Here is a 19893-nt window from a genome sequence, read left to right as displayed (position 1 = left end):
AGACGGATGGACGGATGGACAGATGGACTGACTCCTCTGTGCAGCCCGCAGTGAATGTAGGGCTTGCAGCCCTTTAAATAATGCGCCAGTACCTGCAACAGCATGTCAATGATCATTTATTTTTTTTGTTAATTATACACAGGTGACTTAGAGTGGATATAAAGAGAGCCTGATGGGACATGGGAGGAGGAGGCAGAGATATGTAATGTTGCATTCTGTGAATGAACCTACTAACAAGAAAAGGACCTGTGTCTGGCTTCCTTCTTCACCATTTGACTTGGATCCATACAACACAGCATCAGCTGATGCCAACTTCACCATCTGACTTCCTGCCTCAGGCCCTCGAATGAACCGCCCCCGCGCTTTGCGTGAGTTAATTGGCTGGTCACTGCAAGATCAGGTGTGGCTGGCCGCTGAATGCCCAAGCGGAAATGGCATCCACTTCCAGCACTGCCACCGGGACCTCCTTCCTTGCCACTAAATCCTCTGTGGTTTTTGTTCATGCATGATGAAAGAGGTTTTGGCCAAGGTGTCCCACATTAATTGGCACTCATTGAGCTGTACCCGGCAAGATGCCAATATTGTGAGCAGAAGGGATACAACTGGCAGAAAAAAACAGAATAAATAAAAGAGAACTTCCTTCAAAGATCATCTCGCATTTCAAACGGCCCTTATCGTTGCTGGTCACTAGGAATTTTACCGATACGCCATGAGCTATTTCAATTTTGATGGGGTGTTCATCACTAAATTAGCATTATGCCTCCTTGATCCTGGAATGACACTAGATGCTGTTGTTCCCGCAACTGTGAATACAAGTGTACCAAGTGCATTTGCAAAGGCAACAACTCACACCAAATAGTAACTTGCTGGCCAAGCCTTGTCTACTTACTGTCTCACCCATTGGTTCCTTGTCCAAATCCAGTCTGACCAATGAATGGTTTAGTCTCAATGCTAGAGACAGGGCCATCAGACCTCCAGTTCTTATTCTGTTCCTTCGCAGATCCAACCTTAGCATCCCAGCACTCTCTACTATAAACTCAGCTGTGGCTATGGCACCTAAAGATTAATAAAAGGAGAAAGTAATGGAGCTCATGTCCTACATCTACACCAAGAAAATCAAAGCCCTTTCATATCATGAACAAAAAATTAAATACTGGAAACATGAAACAAAATCAGAAGATCCAGGCGATACTCAACAGGTCAGACAGCATCCAGTCAGAAAACATGAGGCAGTCGACATTTCAGGTATAAAGCCTTTTATTCTGCGCTAAGATTTTACGAACCTATGAGCATGGAGCAGGAGCAGCGGCCCCTTGAACCTACTCTGCCATTCAATAGGATCATGGCTGAACTAATTGTAACCTTGACTCCACATTCTCGCCTACCCCTGATAACCTTTCACCCCCTTGCTTATCAAGAATCTATCTACCTCTGCCTTAAAAATATTTAAAGACTCTGCTTCCACCGCCTTTTGAGACAAAGAGTTTCAAAGACTCACAACCCTCTGAGAGAAAATATTTCTCCTCATCTCTGTCTTAAATGGGTGACCCCTTAATTTTAAATAGTGACCCCTAGTTTTAGATTCTTCCACAAGGGGAAACATTCTTTCTCAATCCTTTACACCTGAAACATTAACAATCTTATGTTTTCTCGACACATGCACCTGATTTGATGAGTATCTCCAGCGCTTTCTATTTTTGTCACTCCTTAAAAAGTCACGCTGTGCAAATTTAGTAGCAAATGACTCAACATTTTGCATGAAATTTCTCTGCCCACTATTTTAACAAAGGACTTAACCGATTCATTTTAAACGAGTAAACACACAATTACAATAATGGATAGAGCAATTTCAAATGAATGTGTTACCAAAAGCACACTGCAAGATTTCAACTCCTCAAGACCTTAAAAAACACTGCATGTTCCCCCTTTGAAAAGTTAAGGGTGAATAAGCTATAGTCTGATAATGGGCTTCAAATACCTGATTTTTAACTAGCCAGGAGGTGATTCCAGCTGAAAGGGCTGGAAATCTCAGTTTTTCTGCAATATTTCAAGGTGAAGTACCTCAAATCTAAGCTGCATGTCACCTAGTGAACCAACGATGCACAGATAGTGCTCAAAAAAAAGGTTCAAGTAGCCGATTGCACTGGGATCCAATCTCAGCACCTACTGGCGGCCACACAGCAACCCAAACGTTCTCATGCAGCCTGCATAAAAGTCATCCCCTTTAAATTGCTGAATGTGCACAGCCATGCAAAAAAAAAAGGGCCCATGCAGTTAAATGAATTGGCCACACACTATAAAAACATTGCAGCTTGTTCACTGCTTGCCCTACAAAGTCACCAGTGGTCAGCAGTTTTCACATTCAAAAACCCTGAATTTAATTTCTGAAACTTTAAAAAATGAAAAGCAGCTAAATAATTGAAGCAAATATGAAGATTAACATTAAGCATTTGTAAATAACAGTGTTGCACTTTTTGCCAGAGTCAAGCATAACATATAATGTGAGCCTATTTATCATAGAGCAAGAAAAATGACAGCCTATAGCTAGACATTTCTTCATATACGGAGATATAGGCAAGGCTGCTAGATTGCTCTGGTGCTTCATGTGCCCTAATTTAAATTTCAGTAGGAACACAGGGGCCCAGATTTTGCAGTCAGCGGTGAAGCAAAAGTGCTCACCACTGAACTCATAGACAGCTGCGCTGAAAAATCTTATGATCTCTGTGGAGAACTTAAACTCTTTTGATGTGCAATTGACTGTAGTGCAGCTTAATGGGGATTCACAGCATCGAACTGCAGTAAGGTCATCAAAGCGTCCAAGCAACCAATCACATTAAAGAATTCTCATAGTCAGTCAATCATACAATGGTTACAGCACAGAAGGATGCCATTCGGCCTGTCATGTCTCTCTGTAAGAGCAACTCACCTAGTTCCAGTCCCTTGCCTTTTCCCCATAGCCCTGCGCTTTTTTTCTATCCAGACAATTATCCAATTCCCTTTTGAAAGTCATGATTGAATCTGCCACCATCACACTCTCAGGCAGTGCATTGTAGATCCTAACCACTCAATGCATAAAGGTTTTGCTCATGTCGCCATTCATCCTTTTGCCAATCACACTAAATCGGCATCCTCTAGTTCTCAATCCTGCAGCTGAAAGGAACAGTTTCTCCCTATCTGCTCTGTCCAGACCCCTCATGATTTTGAACACCTCTATCAAATCTCCTCCGAATCTTCTCTTCTCCAAGGGTAACAACCTCAGTTTTTTCAATCTATCCACATAGCTGAAGTTCCTCATCCCTGGAACCATTCTCGTGAATCTTTTCTACACCTTTTCCAATGCCTTCCAATCCTTCCTGAAGTGTGGTGCCCAGAACTGGACACAATACTCCAGGTGAGGCCGAACCAGTGTTTTATACAAGTTTATCATAACTTCCCCGCATTTATCCTCTATGCCTCTATCTATAAAGCCCAGGATCTCATCTGCTTTATTAACTGCTTTCTTAACCTGCCCTGTCACCTTCAATGATTTGTGCACGTTTAGCCCTGGTCCCTCTGCTCCTGCATCCCCTTTAGAATTGTATCTTTTATTTTATATTGCCTCTCCTCATTCTTCCTACCAAAATGAATCACTTCACACTTCTCTGCATTAAATTTCATCTGCCACTTGTCCACCTATTCCACCAGCCTGCCTATGTCCTCTTGAAGTTTTCATTATCCTCCTCATAATTCACAATACTTCCAAGTTCTGTGTCATCTGCAAATTTTGAAACAGTGCCCTCTACACCCAAGTCTAGGTCATTAATATATGTCAAGAAAAGCAGGGGTCCCAATACCAACTCCTGGTGAACCCCACTATATTCCTTTCTCCAGTCCTAAAAACAACCATTCACCACGACTCTCTATTTCCTGTCACTCAGCCAATCCCGTATCCATGCTGCTGCTGTCCCTTTTATTCCATGGGCTCTAACTTTGCTGACAAGCCTGTTATGTGGCACTTTATCAAATACCTTTTAGAAGTCCATGTACACCACATCAACTGCATTAGCCTCATTGCCCCTCTCTGTTACCTCATCAAAAAAACTCAAGTAATTTTGTTAAATACAATTTACCCTTGACTATTCAATGCTGGCTTTCCTTAGTTAATCTACACTTGTGCCAGTGACTATTAATTTTCTCTACATTATCGCTTTTAAAAGCTTTCCCACCACCGAGGTTAAACTGATGGCCTGTAGTTCCTGGGTTTATCCTTACATCTTTTTTGACCAAGGGTGTAACATTTGCAATTCTCCAGTCCTCTGGCATCAACCCTGTATCCAAGGAGGATTGGAAGATTATGGCCAGCACTTCTGCAATTTCCTTCCTTACTTCCCTCAGTATCCTACAGCCAACCTATCTAATACCTCCTCTTTATCAATTTGTAGCCATCCAGTGTCTCAAATATCTCCTCATTCACTATCACTTCAGCAGCATCTTCTTCCTTGGTAAAGACAGATGCAAAGTGTTCATTTAGCACCTCAGCCATGCCCCCCTGCATCCATGTGTAAATCCTCTTTAAGGTCTTAATCATCCCTACTCCTCCTTTTACTACCCTTTTATATTTATATGCCTATAAAATACTTTTGGATTCCCTTTTATCTTAGCTGCCATGCTCTTCTCATATTCTCTCTAAGCTGCTCTTATTTGCTTTTCACTTCCCTTCTGAACCTTTTATATTCAGCCTAGTTCTCAATTGCATTATCCACCTGACATCTGTCATATTCACCCTTCAACTTCATCTTACTGTCTATCTCTTTCGTCATCCAGGAGCCTCCAGATTAGTTTGCCCTGCCTTTCCCCCTCGTGGGAATGTACTTTGATTGTACCTGAACTATCTCCTCTTTAAGCACCCTGGAGTTCCCACATGGAGCAGAATGTGCACTCCATGGGACCGAGCTACCCTGCTATGCCTCTATTTGCTTATTAAACTTATGACTTAAATAAATAGATTCACCAGCTTCACACCAATCAGCTGCTTCTTTTGTGCTGACGTCATTTATTTGGGAGATTAACTGAAAAATTTTTACTTAACTCTTATGAGCCAAATGCCTTAGATTTTAACTTACTGAAAAATTTAGAACCCTTTAGTGTTACTACCCCTTGTTATAAAATTTTAACCAGGAAATGAAAAGCACTAACAACAAAACCATTTTTGAAAAGGTTTTGAAACAGGGAGCAAAATAAAGATTGGGACATACACATGGGGTGAAGTTAAAGTTGAAATGTCATGAAAAGACATAAAACAAGTAATTATTTTTAAAATCTAGTTTAAAAAAATTCATAATTAATCTACAAATGTAACATTATTTTTTTTCAGGGCCAGATCTGTTGCTCAGCAGTAGTTATTACTCAGATCATTATTAAAAACTCAGTTACACCACATTGAACAAGACGTAACTTTTTATGGGGTTTCTAACAGTGATGTGAGAATAGAAAAGGCTGTATCAAATGATTTCACTGATTGCAAGCTGGCGGAAATCCACAGTTTAGCCTGTGACAGAGCAGTGAATGACAGATTGCAATTTGCGGATTTACGCATTAATCTGCACTTGCCCTAAAGTTGCGGTCAGATTCAAAGAGGCAATGACGGCAAACGTTAACAGTTCGCCGTTAAAACCACACACCCCTCCGTCACAAATTCTGTCTCAGAATTTCACACTGTATTTTCAGATATTACCTTCGCAAGTTATGGCTGTTGATGCCAGTCCCAATCGTATAACTGATCGATTAGCTATCAATGCTTCTTTAAGTCTGTGGATTCCTTCATTGCTGAGTGGATTATGACCCAGATTCAGCGTCTCCAGACAAGTTAAATGAGGCTAAAAGGGAAACAATACAGAGTTTTACTGTGTTATACCTTCTGCCTGACACAGATGTTTATAGTAAAGTCAAGGATTTGGACTTCATTGGTGCAAAGTTCAGGAAAAGTATTACCAAAGGGCAAAATACCACGGATGCTGGAAATCTGAAATACAATCAGAAAATGCTGGAAGTGATCAGTAGGTCAGAAAGATAATTTACACTGTAACTCTGCAGAGTGTAGTTTCTGCTACTGGAAGCTGCCAAAGCATTTACAAAGCTCAATAACAGCACTTAATGGTGGAAATCAGTACTGCATCAGTACAGTACTGAGCAGACCAGAAAAATTAAGATTTGAAAACTGTCATCTTTTCAACCCGGGAGGGACATCTCCAACTTCTGCCAGTACAACAGGAGGGGAAGGAACAGTCAACAAAAGCTTGATGTCTAGAAATGATGTGCAAAAATCCTATATGTGTGTTGTTGCCAGTTTACAAGCTTTGTAAATCCATTTTGCAGGCTACAGAAGAGAGCACTGGGAACAAGATTTATCCGGTGCCTCGGGCTGAGAACCACTGCTGCACAAACAAGCTTATGAAACATGTAACATCAGGTAAAGAGCACACTACAGGAGACAACATTCAGTTGTTATTGTCTCAACAGTAACAAAACAACTCTGCTTACAGCATATAACAAATAACAAATAACAAAATCAAGACTCCCCCTGAGAACACTGCAGCTCTGCTGTTGCCAATTCGCCCCCTCTCACTTTCAGGCCTGGAAACTCCTCCCGGCCATGTTTCTCATGTCGTTAGAACTGTTTGAACAAAAACACCCAAATATCATTCGAAAGACTCAGTTAAAAAACAAGCCTTTAAATTACATTGTGAGGTCCTGCAGTACCGAAGACATCGGAGGCACCAGGAGAGGTAAATGGGGCAGGCCCCAGCGACTGGGTGGGGGAGAGTGGGTTGGGGACAGTGGGGGTGTCTTCCCGGGGTGGTGGGGATGGCCTTTGCTGCCAGGTGGGCTATCTGGAGGCCCTGGATTGCCCCAAAAGGATGGACCCCCAACCCCATTAAGAGGCCGCCAGGTTTTATCTGGCGGCATCTCCCTGCAGCGGTAGGTTCCTCCACCTTATATTAAATTGAGATTGAGGCAGGAAGAAGCCCTTAAATGGCCATTAATTGGCCACTTAAGAGCCTCAATTGGCCTGGGGCAGGAAGGCCGGCCTCAGCCTTTCCTGCCGTAGGCGAAATTGGAAGACATCAGGAAGGTGACCGGCATTGCACCCAAACCCCTTCCCCCCACCTTCCAACGCAATTTTTATGGGCAATCTACCTCCATTCCCGTCCCTAGGGGGCCCATAAAATTCAGCCTGAGATGTGTTCATCTGAAACACATGCTTGCCATTTTAGTCGAGCTGTTGGTCCAAGCATTTGAGCCTATTATCTCATATAACTTCAAGACTAAAGGCTAAAGATATTAAATGTCATAATTACTTTACCCCCCTCCCCACACACACCATTCTCACTGATTGATGCAGGGTTACATTTCTCCAGGTGCCAGACACCCTTTATTACCTCACACAGGTGGTATTCCTCATATTTGAGCATAGACAATGAATGTTGGTAGGGTTATTCACTGTGGGGGCACCAAATCTGAACTTAATCTTCTCCTCACCTCATGTCCACACCTGAAAGCTTTCTTGCAGGTGTCACTGGATAGCAATGAAGACATTTCCCCTTCCAACCCCAGGGGTGCTGATGCCAGTAATGTGCCACTACTTCTGCCTCAACTGGTATCAGCCAATTTACGACAGATAACGGAACCAACCTGAGATGTCCTCGTCCATGCGGCTCAGTACACCATAAAGCGTATTTACTCACTAAGCCACGGAGCATCTAAAAACAATAATTCTTGTTATTGTTTGGTTTGCAAAAGTGATACTGATGAAAGGACCTTCTTTACATTACAAGAGCTAGCCAGGCCCATTATTGCTTGAATTATCCACTGGAGAAAGGAAGGACTTACATTTATATAACATTTCATGACCTAAGGATCTTCTAAAGCTATGTATAACCAATGAACTACTTTTGAAGTGTAGTCACTGTAATAAAGTAGGAAACACAGTAGCCAATTTGCGCACAGCAAGCTCCCACAAACAACAATGTGATGATGCCCAGATAACCTGTTTTAGTGATGTTGGTTGAAGGGTAAACATTGTCCCGCACACGAGGGATGATTCCCCTGCTTTTCTTCAAAGTAGTGCCCTGGGATCTATGACTGTAGTGTTTAAACCTAGTAGAAACTGAAACTAAAAGAGTCAGGTTGGAATGTTTTAGAGAGACTGTTCTGAGAAAGGCATTGTACTAAAATCCTGTAAGTGCTGAGATATTTTAAAATAATATAAATAAACCAGTTGGTGATTTAATACAAGTGTGATATTTGCATTGCTCTGAGATAAATCAGATATATAAAATATCCAGCAACCTGGCGTGAACACAACAGTGACATTCACCTGAGAGGGCAGACAGGGTCTTGCTTTAATTTCACATCTGAAAGATAACACTACCAAAGCAACAGTTCTTCAGTAGTGCACTGGAGTCTCAGACTAGAGTCTGTACTCAAGTCTCTGGAGTGGAATTTGAACCTACCAACTTCTATCGCAAACATAAGAGTGTTACCAACTTAGCCACAGCTGACAACACTTTACACACTGTCTTGCTGAACTGCTGGTAACATTTTTTGATTTAGCATGCTTGACCACAGAGCTTCAAGTGCTGGGATTGCATGTCGGGATTGGTGCATGGGGATTACTATGCTTGCTTTGTGGACCTTGCAATTCCTTATCCATTGTGAAGGCAATAACCTTTACTCTGGATTTCGCAATGTGCGTTTGGAACACTGAATCATAAAATTAATTCTGCTAATTACTCGGGAAGCAAAATATCCATGGTTCAAATTCAAGAAAAACTTTGGAAAATTTCTCCTGATTCTACAAACCATAATGCACACTGGCTGAATGTAACTGACCAACATGCAACCCATATACTGCAATGTCCTTCTTACTCATGGACTCTCAAGGAAAAACACTTCAGACAAAACACAGCTTACAAGATTTTCTTTACAGCCTGGCTATTTCAAAGTTTGTTTAGATGATATAATGATACATTAGCACAGTGTTTTTGTTTTCTTCAGGGAGGGGGGAAGGGTAAACCAGACTTTTCTGTCTTGGGCATTAATTGGAAAAAACAGGTTTTGAATAATTATTTTTGTGCACTAAATTACCACTCTAGAACTAATTACAGACATCTAATTTGCATTAAACTGGTACATGTGGAATATTTTGCTTTTGTGAGCAACGATCCACTCAGATTTACAGCCTATTTTCAGTGCCTAACTTCTGAAAGCTAGGCTGGGGAGGCAGAAATTTAGCTTGAATCAGGAGATTAGAAATAGATAAGTAGTTACCAATTCAAAATATTACCATGCTGCATGTTTATGTTACCCACGTGCCAGTAAAGTATTTGGACTTTATAGTATCTCCTGCTGAATGGCACGGTATTTCATTTTAGTCACATAATCCCCTTAAATGTTTAAAACCTTGTATCCTCCTTTTATATCCTAAGGGCAATTTTAGTAGTCCTTTGTGCCAGCAGGTGCCCTTGCCCTCCTGTGGTGGAGTCTCATAAAACCATCCCTACCACTATAAACAGAGCCCACCTAATTAAATATATAAAAAAAAGAAACTGCAAATCTGGAAATTAAAATAAAACCAGAAAATGCTGGAAATACGGAGCAGAATCATCAGCATTGGTATAGCATTTCAGATGTAGAGCCTTTTCTGGATATTTGTTTGCCAATGTTACTTATCCACACAATATCGGCCCTGAATTTGCTGGAGTGGGCATACCCTGTTAGTTAGACTTGTGTTGCCCTGTAAGTGCAAGCTGATAACAATGTGGTAAGGACAACAGGACATCAGGGGTCTTGGTAAATGATGCGAACAACAGTCTCTTTCTTTAACCAATGAGATTTAAAAATTGAGAAAGAAATAGAGGAATGACTAAGAAGGAGGATGAATTAGAGTTTAACCAGGTACAAAAAGAGAAATAAAGAGAGGAAATGAAGATTGGATTACGAGATAGAAAAAAGAGCCAGAAAGATAAGAAAAAATTAAAACATTTCTATTTTAAATTTTGAAAATCACTACCTGTGAGTTTGAGACTCCACAGTTTAGGCAGGAGAGGTTGATTGCCATTGCAGGAACATAAATCTCTTCATTAAAAAGATACTTATGCTGTTAAGTACTAGACCTAACTGTGTTTAATGGACAATTCCTGCACAAATGCAGCAACTTCACAAATGCACAGGGAGGTTGATCTATCATTTTTATGAAGCTTACAGCAGATGGCGCAGCAGTGGCGATTCGCAATTCATGGGATATCACTTTCTCGTCACAAATTGCTCGATAATTGGTACATTGATAACAGTGAGCACTGTTAAAATTGCTCATTAGCGAAAGCTTCCTCATGTGCTTCCAATTCTTCTGAATGTGACAAATGGTATTGATCATTTAGGCAGACAGACTGGATGACTGTCCGACATGCAGGATGCACTGGAATGCCAGTTGGGAAACCTTTCTTACACCCAGTTCTTGAAGGACTAGTGAATCAATACTTGCTGGGATTTTTGGCAGGTTCATGGGCATTGTTTTCCAGCAGTACACACTCTCAATGTTGGCTCAATAGGAGCACTCATCGCTGAGTCAGGAGGTTGTGAGTGCAAGCCCTGTTCCAGAGGCTTAAGCACATAATCTATGCAGTACTGAGGGAATGTTACACTGTTGGGTGTGTCATCTTTCAAGCTTCGGAGAATCATAGAAGGATTTCGACACAAAAGGAGGCCCTTCAGCCTGTCGCATCTGTGCCGGTTCTGTGCTTGTTGAAGTGGGCATAAATTATTCCATGGTGCTTAATTGAAGAAGAATGAGGAGCTGTCTAAGCCAATGCTTGTCCCTCAACCAGCACAGCTAAAATTGACTATCTGGTTAGCTCATTGCTATTTGTGGGAACTTGCTGTGTGTTTGTAAGTGAGTTCAAAAGTACTTTGTTGGCTGTGAAAAGCTTTAACATGAAGTTTGCTATATAGATGCAAGTGTCTTTCTTACTTGTGATCCATTTGCTATTGGTGAGGCTTCTGCTGTTGATAAAATTACCCCTCCCCACCCCTATTTCCCACCTTTATTGCCAGCTGATTTCACAGCTGCAGGTGCATTGCATTCCACTCAAATATCAGCCCCAGACATACATTCAGTGAGGATCATGTGGAATGCACAATCCAGACTGGGAGCTCACAAATGTAAGGAGGTCAATCCCAGAAGCTCCGGTAGGGTCAACTGTTCCTAGTTTGCAGTGCAACAGTCTCATAGCTTCAGCTCAGGGAAAAATCTGTAGCTCTGCTTCCTACAGCATAACCAGTAGTCATTCATACCATTGTGTGGTTTCAAATCAAGTTTTCAACACTTCAAACATATCATTTTTGTCTTTGTAGATACTGAAATGGAGTCAAATGCATACAATCGCAATCTGCTGTGGGAACAAATTCACTATTAATCACATCCACATTAAAAACAGTGCACTCCACCGCCTGGCCAAGACAAATGCAGAAAGTGGCAGAAACACATCACAGGAAAAATGGAAGGTTTGGTCCAATCAAGATCCTCATAGAGCAAGTCCTGAAAATTGGGAGCTACATTTTTGGAAATCTGTAGTGATTCCAACTCTCTCCCCCTAAGAAAACAAAAATGGTCTGAGAGAGATGGTCTGAAAGATATACAATATTCAGGAGACACTGAATGATAGCTGCAAGCATTTTAGAGATGTCCATAATTGGCTAAAGGATCAAATGACCTAGAAAATGACAAATCCTGATGGAACAGAGAAGTACAGAGCTGCTGGCTAAAACTGATTAGAGCTGTTGAATGGCACAACCAAACATGTGGTAATAAGTGTATCAGTTTTCCACAGTTAGTCGCACTCTTGCCTCTGAGCCAGAAGGTTATGAGTTGAAGTCCCACACCAGGGGTTTGAACGTATCATGCAGGTGCAACAGTGAGGGAGTTCTTCATTGTCAGAGGTGCCATCTTTCAGATGAGATTTTACACAAAGTTACTGATTCCCTAATTCAGGTCAATATTAAACATCAAACAATGGGGATCTGTTCTGACTCAACAGTAACTGCCAATAAATGCATTAACTGGTAATTTATCTCATTGCTATCTGTGGTATATTTTGCATGGCTTGCTTTACTGTCAGCAAGAACAGCATCCAAATTTACTATTAATGGAATAATGTAGTGAAGATATGAAAAAAATGGATATTCTACTTCTTATTGTATTTGAGTAGATAGCTAGGATTATTAAAGCATCCAATCTATTTCCCCTGTCCTGTTCATTATCATAGTTGGATGTATAGCAGATTGGTAGAACACTTAATTGTAATTCAGCAGTTTCTCTAGTAACACCTATCACCCCATTTAGGGTTTAGGATTATTATACAGAGAATTTAATTGGCTAAGATAGCTGTATATGGAGTGTAGAAGCAGTGGGCTTGCTGGACCAAAACCCGTTTCAAAATGATCTTATAAAAGAGAAATAATGGCAATGGGGCAAGAGATATTTTTCTGTTTTAGTCTTCTCAGCCATTCTAAAATTCTTCCTACCAAGAAGCCTAATATGTGATAGAATGCAATACAGAATAAATAACAAATATTATGATCTCCCATTCTATCATTCCCAATAGCCCCTCCCCGTGGTAGCGAGTTCCACATTCTCACCACTCGTGGGTAAATAAATTTCTTCTGAATCCCTTATTTAATTTCTCAGCGACTATCTTGATGGCTTCTAGTTTTGCTCTTCCCCAAACGTGGAAGCACTCTGTCTACTTTATCAAAAGCTTTCATATTTTAAAGGCCTCTATTAGGTCTCTTTTATTTAAGAGAGAAGCGAACCAACTGATCATCCTTGCCTGTTGCTTTAATACTTTCCCTGTAGATTGGAAATGACCGGCTTTCTTTTTACATGTTTTATTTGAATGGGACTAAAATTTGAATCTGTGACGGTATGATAGCTGAAGTACAACCTATGTATCTTACTTTTATAAGGATACCTGTGGTTCTGTATTGGCAATATTCTGTGTAACTGGGATGATATGCTATCTAATAAAACTGATGCCTCACCATGTGTAACAGACAGGGTGAGAAGCTAACTCACTCAAAACCTACCCATTTGCACAGAGTTAAAATCAGGTGTACAATGTATTATTCTGCTGCTGAGGTTAAACATTGTCCTCTTAATTGCAAGTAAAAATTGGTTAAGCTTATTCATTCAGTGCTCATTCACTAGTGAGGCCGCAGGTCAGAATGGTGGCTCTATTTGGTTTATTCATTGAGTGTGCTTGGTCAGATCAAGTAAGAAGCAGCAGACATACTGGGGCAGGTTTTTTTTTTCTTCAGCGCTTAGCCCTAGGAGCTTATTCCAAATTCAGGCAGAGGCTGCTCACAACTTTTGGCAAGTAAGAAAAGAAAAACTCTCAGAAGGCTCCCATTAAAGTAATAATGTGCCATATTCCAGCTGATGGAAAACAATGTTTCATTCCCTTTTGCTCATTATTTGACTTATTTGTTAAACAAATTCTCATAAAGTCTTAATTGAGCACATCTGCTGCATGTGATCTTCATTCGCAGAGTGTTGTAAGTGTGCTAATTATACAAACAGGCAAACACAGCAGTGCAAACTTAAATATAAGTAAATGTCACCCTGGAGACCTTTCGTTTGAACTTGTATATGGAGTTACACCTGTGAAGAAACTGAAGGGAGGACATTTTTCATTCAGACATGTGCATAAACTAGGGTGCTCAGCAGTTGTGAAATAGATACTAAGACAGCTGTGTTAAAGTTAGCATTTCAATCTTTTTCCAAGTCCAAAGCAAACTGGTGGGGAAGGTGGGATAGTTGGGGGCACATGGGGTGAACAGAGTTAGGTCAGGGTGATTAAGGATAGGGTCATGGTTGTATTTCTGTGATTTATTTGCTCTAATGATAGCATAAAAACAAGTGCAGCCACATCATAAGACAAAGTAGTAGGAAAATGGACAACTATTTTAAAAATAAACCCATTAACGCCTGTCTAAAAATAGGGCCTGTGGGAATAGAGCACAAGCGCTTTAAGTATTAATATTTGAATGTCATTGATTGGAAGTTCTAGCCTCCCATTTCCACAGCAAGTCTTTCACCAGTCTCAGGGCCTTTATACATTCCAGCAACTTTCTTTGTTTTATACTCAGGCTAACCGTGAAAAGAGGAGAGTAAAATCCTAAGGATCAAAGGAGTAAATTTTTATCTGAGCAATCCAGCTTGCCTTCCTGTGCCTCTACTGTGTATTCCAATTTGATCTTTTTTTAAAAACAGAGGGTAATAAGTTTCAATACTTCCACTGGTTCAATTGTATAGTTAGTCTGGTATCTTGCATCTCCAATTCCATTACTTACAGTTGGCAGGAGAGCACTTAAGATAGTTTTATCTTCTTGGAAGTTCTACCTGTGGTTATAACATTGTATAAGGGAGATTATACCCTATAGATGTATAGGGATAGGTAGGCACCAGAGACCGAACATCCATGGGCCTTCATCATAAATGCCAGGAACCTCCAACACTCTGGAATACATAGGGAGGTTTCCTAATTAACACGAAACCAGTGGGCACCTGCAGTGCTATGGCCAAATTCTGAGTGCCTGTCAGAGCAAGAGAAACAGGAGAGATGTGCTGGGCAGTTCAATGCTCTTCATCCAGAACCCTGGCCCAAGTTCTTTTTTAAGGACAGGTCATTAGTCTTCTTTACTGAGACAAAATCTCTTCCAGATTCTAGCTCCTTCCTTACAGGATCAAGGTTGGGATCCCCAGGTGTACTCCACTTAGGCTGCTGATCAGGCCAGTATAGTTTATTTGTCCAGCCAGACCTGCCACTCAGCATAACTGAGGACTGTGTCACGCACACCGGAAGTGAAATGATACAACAATCATAGACTAACTCTGAAGAGTTATGAAAAATGATCTTTGTCTTTAAAAAATGAACCTTTATTTTTTATAAAATGAACAATGGTCCAAAATGGCCACTGAAGAAAAAGGGGATTGGCCTTTTGTGTATTCAAACAGTCTAACAAAGACAACGGACAAATCTTCAAAGCCAAAAGGTGTTAATGAAACCCATCTTACACTTACTCTAAAACATTCCAGAATTGAATGTCTTCTTCTGAAACAAAGGAGGTGTGAAGTCGCCACATCCTGGGCCACTGTGAAATTACCATGGAGAAGAAAGAAGAATGTCTCCTACCAGGAGGTGTGAGGTGGCACAGTTTTTACCTTAAAAAAGGACAACCAAAGAGAGAGAGAGACTGACCCAGAAGTTGAAGCTACTTGTGACAGCTTGAGTACCAGCCAAGCCAGGAAGCAGAGTGCCCTACTGAAAAAATCTGACATTGACAGTATAAAGCAGCAAGACCTAGAAGTAACCCACCATCTTCAACAGAACCTTCACTCAAGAAAGAAAACTACAATCATCTCAGGCCTGCATCCATCTAGACCTTAATTCTCAAGAGAATTCAACAGGTTTATCATAACCTTTTCCACTCACTAAAAGCCACCTTCCTCTTTCCCTTCTTTACTTGTTTCTTCGTGTATGCATATGTGTGTGTGTGCATGCGAGTGCGAGCAAATGCGAATGGATGAGGTTGAGACAATTTCAGGATAAGGCATATTGCTCAATAAACGATTGACTTTCTGTTTTTAAAACCTACAAGAAAACCTGCCACTGTGTGTTTATTTGAGAAATAAACCAGCAAGGGGCTAAACTCTATTACAAATACACTTGCTGCGGTCAGGTGGGGAGCTGAACTAGGGAAACATCCACATCACACCACGTGGCCATAACACCAGGGTTGAGGGAATTCCCAGCCTGGAAATTTTCTCCCCTAGCCATGTTTGTGGCAGATAGATTCTTCCCTACAACAGGACCTACCAGAACCCAGGATCCCAGTCTGAATGCCAGATCTTCCGCTATAGTCCCAGGATGTGTAGGAAACATCCATGGAAATTAATGGCTCCAATTTCTCCCTCTCTTGGCTACATTTTACGGTATAAAAGAGATGAGGTTCTGGGAACCACAGAAATGTAGTTTGGAGTTAACAGCGACAGTTTCCATGAAGTAAACGCAAGGGGATTAGTCCCATATTTGGACTTTGGGTCTTTCTCATTATAAAGGGGAGCATGGTAGCTCCACAGACACTGGCTTTCAATTTTCCAACTAAAAACTGGAAAGCAACTCATGGGGTCATTTACCTGCAGAAGCACAGAAGGGAGCCACTCAGGCCATTGTGTCTCTGCCGACTCTTTGCTATAGAAATCCAAATCTAATCCCACTGCCATGCTCTCTCTCCCATTAGCCCAATAGGTTCTGCCTCAAATAGTTATCCATATTCCAACGGTCTCTCACTCATCTTTTGTTTATGGCGTGCTCCAGCAACTCTGCATAAAGAAATTTCTCCTAATTTCTTTCTTAAGTCTCTTAGTGGTGACTTAAATACTCCCCAACCAGAGGAAAGAGATTTTCTGTTTTCTTGAAACAGTGTAAGTGCAAAACTAAAACTACCTGATATGAGTAAATTTCCAAGCCTATATGAATGATATAAAAGCAAAATACTGCAGATGCTGGAAATCTGAAATAAAAACAAGAAATGCTGGAAATACTCAGCAGGTCTGGCAGCATCTGTAGAGAGAGAAGTAATGTTAACTCTGGTTCTCTCTCTACAGATGCTGCCAGACCGGCTGAGTATTTCTTGCCAATATGAATGATGCCTGGTGCGTCAAAAAGGAGCAGACTTCGTGTGGTGAATGACCCATTCTTGTTCAATACATTCTTACGTGTATTGGAGCTGGGAATGGGGACTCAGAACCCATACTGATCTTTGTAATAGATCACAACACTAGGGTAGGTACCACGTGTGCTGCAACATAATTTTTCCTACTGTCAGTCAGACATTACACTGGGCTTTCAGAGCAAGTTGTTCCAGTCTTTTTTAACTCCAGAGAATAACAATGATTTGTCTGCAAAAAACGATGAGTTAGTCTACATATCAAGAATAACTCCAAAATAAAATAATTCTACGAAGCATCTTGACAGCGTGGTCAAAGTGCTCCACAAATGCAAGTTTTGTTCTCCTTGGAGATGCATTCAAGTGTAAGGAACTGATATTTTCCGTTACCTTTTGACTTTATCAAACTTTTGTCTTTATGACATTTTTATTGTGATTAATAGCTTTCTAAATTTCACACGTAGGCGAGGTATTAAGGTTAATATCAGTCTCAGCTATACACAGAGAGATGAACAGGTTGGGGCGCGTCTTCTCAGCCCCCATTAAAACTGAAGAAACATTATTAGAAAAAAATGATATGAAATAAATATATCCTTGCTTAAAAAGGATTCTTTAATAATACGAAGAGCCTTGCCTGGCTTTTGCATTAGAAGCAGGAGGCATAACTGTTTATAAGGATAATAAATGCCTTGGTAACACTTTACAAGTGTCATCGTTTGAACTCAATTGACACTGCGAGCTAATTACAATAATCACAGCTTTAAGAATGTCTGCTTATCTCTCCTAATCACATAGTACAAGGTTGGCCTTTGACGCTTTTATATGAGGCATGTATTATTTAATCAAAATCTTCACAGGGAAATGGCACCCGCACGGAAGAGGGCTGCTCTTATTTTGTGTTTCTATGTGCAAGCCTTGCAATTTAATGTTAAAAAAAAATCAGCAGTGGGTCTTTAATCTGTCTCCCTTCCACCTTATGTATTGTCAGATTACATGGTCGTTTTTACCTTATCAATGAATATTTTTAGCTGGGGAGCGGATACTGTCAGAGATTCTACATGAATGTCGTGTAGCAGCAGGGGGTTCTTCCAATATATCGTTGATGAGTTACTTTCTGGCAGTGGCGATATCACCAAAATTACAGTACTTACTGCTTAATTGCATGAGGTCAGAACCAAAGGCTTTTTTTTGTTGCAAACAAGCACATTGTGTGATTACTCAATCAGGCTGGAGCAAATGGGCAGATCAAACTAGCATCTATGATCTACAATACTGGCATTGGAATATCGGCATTTGTCCAATTATTCATAAAGGAAATGCAACAAAATTAGTACAAATATTTGAAGAATGAATACATTGCCATTTGACTGTGCTTCATTCCTCTTGTCTTCCTGTACATTTTGATCCTAGTTAGATTGGGAGTGAATCAGTGCTGAAACATATGAGTAAGTAGAAAGAAATAAACAGTTTATGAATATAGGGGTATTCAATAAAAACTGGAGTTTCATGAAGGAACAATGAGGCTAACTATTTTAGTAATTAAGTGGAAATATAGGGAAAACAGATTTATGCCTTTCAGATATTTCAGAGTATATTAATAAAAAAACATGAAAATTGACTTCAAACTCTTATTGTAGCTACATTTCTGAATTAATGGCCCAAAAATTGCTGTTAAATAACGGTAAGGCTAATAGCAGACGCCATTAGTTACGTGCAAATGCCCAGAGATCGAGTGGTTGCTGTCGGAAAAGTACCACTTCGCTCTTGGCTTTGTGACAAAGGCATCTTACTATCTGTCTCCCCATTCAAGTACAATGGGAGACATGAAGTTCCTGTACTTGCACTGTAGATACAAAGTAAACTTGCCACAGAAAGTTAACGTCAAGTCATTTCAAGTCTAAGTGCCCTTTTAAATGACATGATAAGTGTTAATTACTGCCAGTCATCCTCTCTGGCATTGAAAATTAACTATTACAAGTGTGAAGTAGTCTCTGTCTTTTTTTTCTCTTTTAAATCCAATCTGTACTTTCCTCTCTTTACTTCTCGTTCTGTGTCTGATTTGACATTGAATTCACCATTTCAGCTTACACGTCTTTGTTCAGACCTTGCACTGTTTATTTCACAAATCTTCAATCTGATTGGATAAGGAGATACTTGAGATGCTTGCCCTGTTCAGTCAGATCCCAGATGTCCTGTAGAGGGCACTGTGCCATTTTCATCTCAGACTTCCAGCAACGTGCCACATAAAATATCATGGAGATTAAGCTGGCAAGGACAAGATTAACTAATGACGGGTATCATTCTTTGACTGGTCACAAGAAGTTTGGGGCATTGTGAGTTTTACATTTTCAAAGTACTTTGTGCTGCACTATCTATCACCATGAGGTTTAATGCAAGACAAACGGAGGCTGATGTGAATGCCGTCAAAGCAAGGTAATCTTGTCACACAGGCGATCAACTAGAAGTTAATTTTTTTTAAGTAAAATTGAGAGCTTACAATGGCACAACTTGACGATTCGCCGAGGAAGACTGGATATGAATCAGCTCTTTGGTTTCACCAAAAACCTGATATTTAGGATCCCAAAGCCAAACTTGAATTTGGAAGACAGCCAGATGTTAAATCCCAGTTGTTACTCAATGTAAAAGTCTTACATGCTGTTTAAAACAAAAGTTAAAAAGAGAATTTTTAATTTATAAGATCAGAGTGTAAGTATGGATGAGGAAAGCCTTTAGATCACCATAATTTATTCTTTTAGAAAAAAAACTTTGGTTTCTCATCACAACGGTCAATTATCTGTTCAATTTCTCCAAGATTGCTGCTTCAACTAAATTACGCAGAACATACTGGACTTCAGGATTTCAGAAACTCATTATAATGCAAGTTCATGCCTTTGTCACCTCATAGTTCTTTTTCTCCATACTGGTCCCTGCTGGTTTGTAGAGCTCTGCATCCTATCCCATACTAAATCCCATGCATCTATCATCTCTCTTCTCACTGTCCTCCATTGATTTTCCATTCTCCAAAGCATCCACTTGCCTTCAACCATAAATCTCCTGGCCTTGCCACACTCCACTTCTACAATGCTGTAGCCTCCTCTATCCCAACTGAATTACTATGTATCCCCC

General features: G+C 40.5%; 1 protein-coding gene across 1 annotated transcript in view; it reads right to left on the bottom strand.

Moving 5' to 3' along the window:
- Positions 1 to 539: 539 nt before the first annotated feature.
- si:dkey-288a3.2 (protein phosphatase 1 regulatory subunit 37) overlaps positions 540 to 19893 on the bottom strand; it is a 31827-nt gene continuing 12473 nt past the window's right edge. The window contains exons 7-9 of the mRNA XM_068038142.1: positions 5714 to 5855; positions 890 to 1056; positions 540 to 602 (exon numbers count right to left, since the gene is read on the bottom strand). Of these exons, the coding sequence (XP_067894243.1) occupies positions 540 to 602; positions 890 to 1056; positions 5714 to 5855 (372 nt within the window). The remainder of the gene's footprint in view (positions 603 to 889; positions 1057 to 5713; positions 5856 to 19893) is intronic.

This window comes from Heterodontus francisci, chromosome 9 (genome assembly GCF_036365525.1).
Source record: "Heterodontus francisci isolate sHetFra1 chromosome 9, sHetFra1.hap1, whole genome shotgun sequence".
NCBI classification, from domain to species: Eukaryota; Metazoa; Chordata; class Chondrichthyes; order Heterodontiformes; family Heterodontidae; genus Heterodontus; species Heterodontus francisci.
This window is presented reverse-complemented; position numbering and strand designations above follow the sequence as displayed.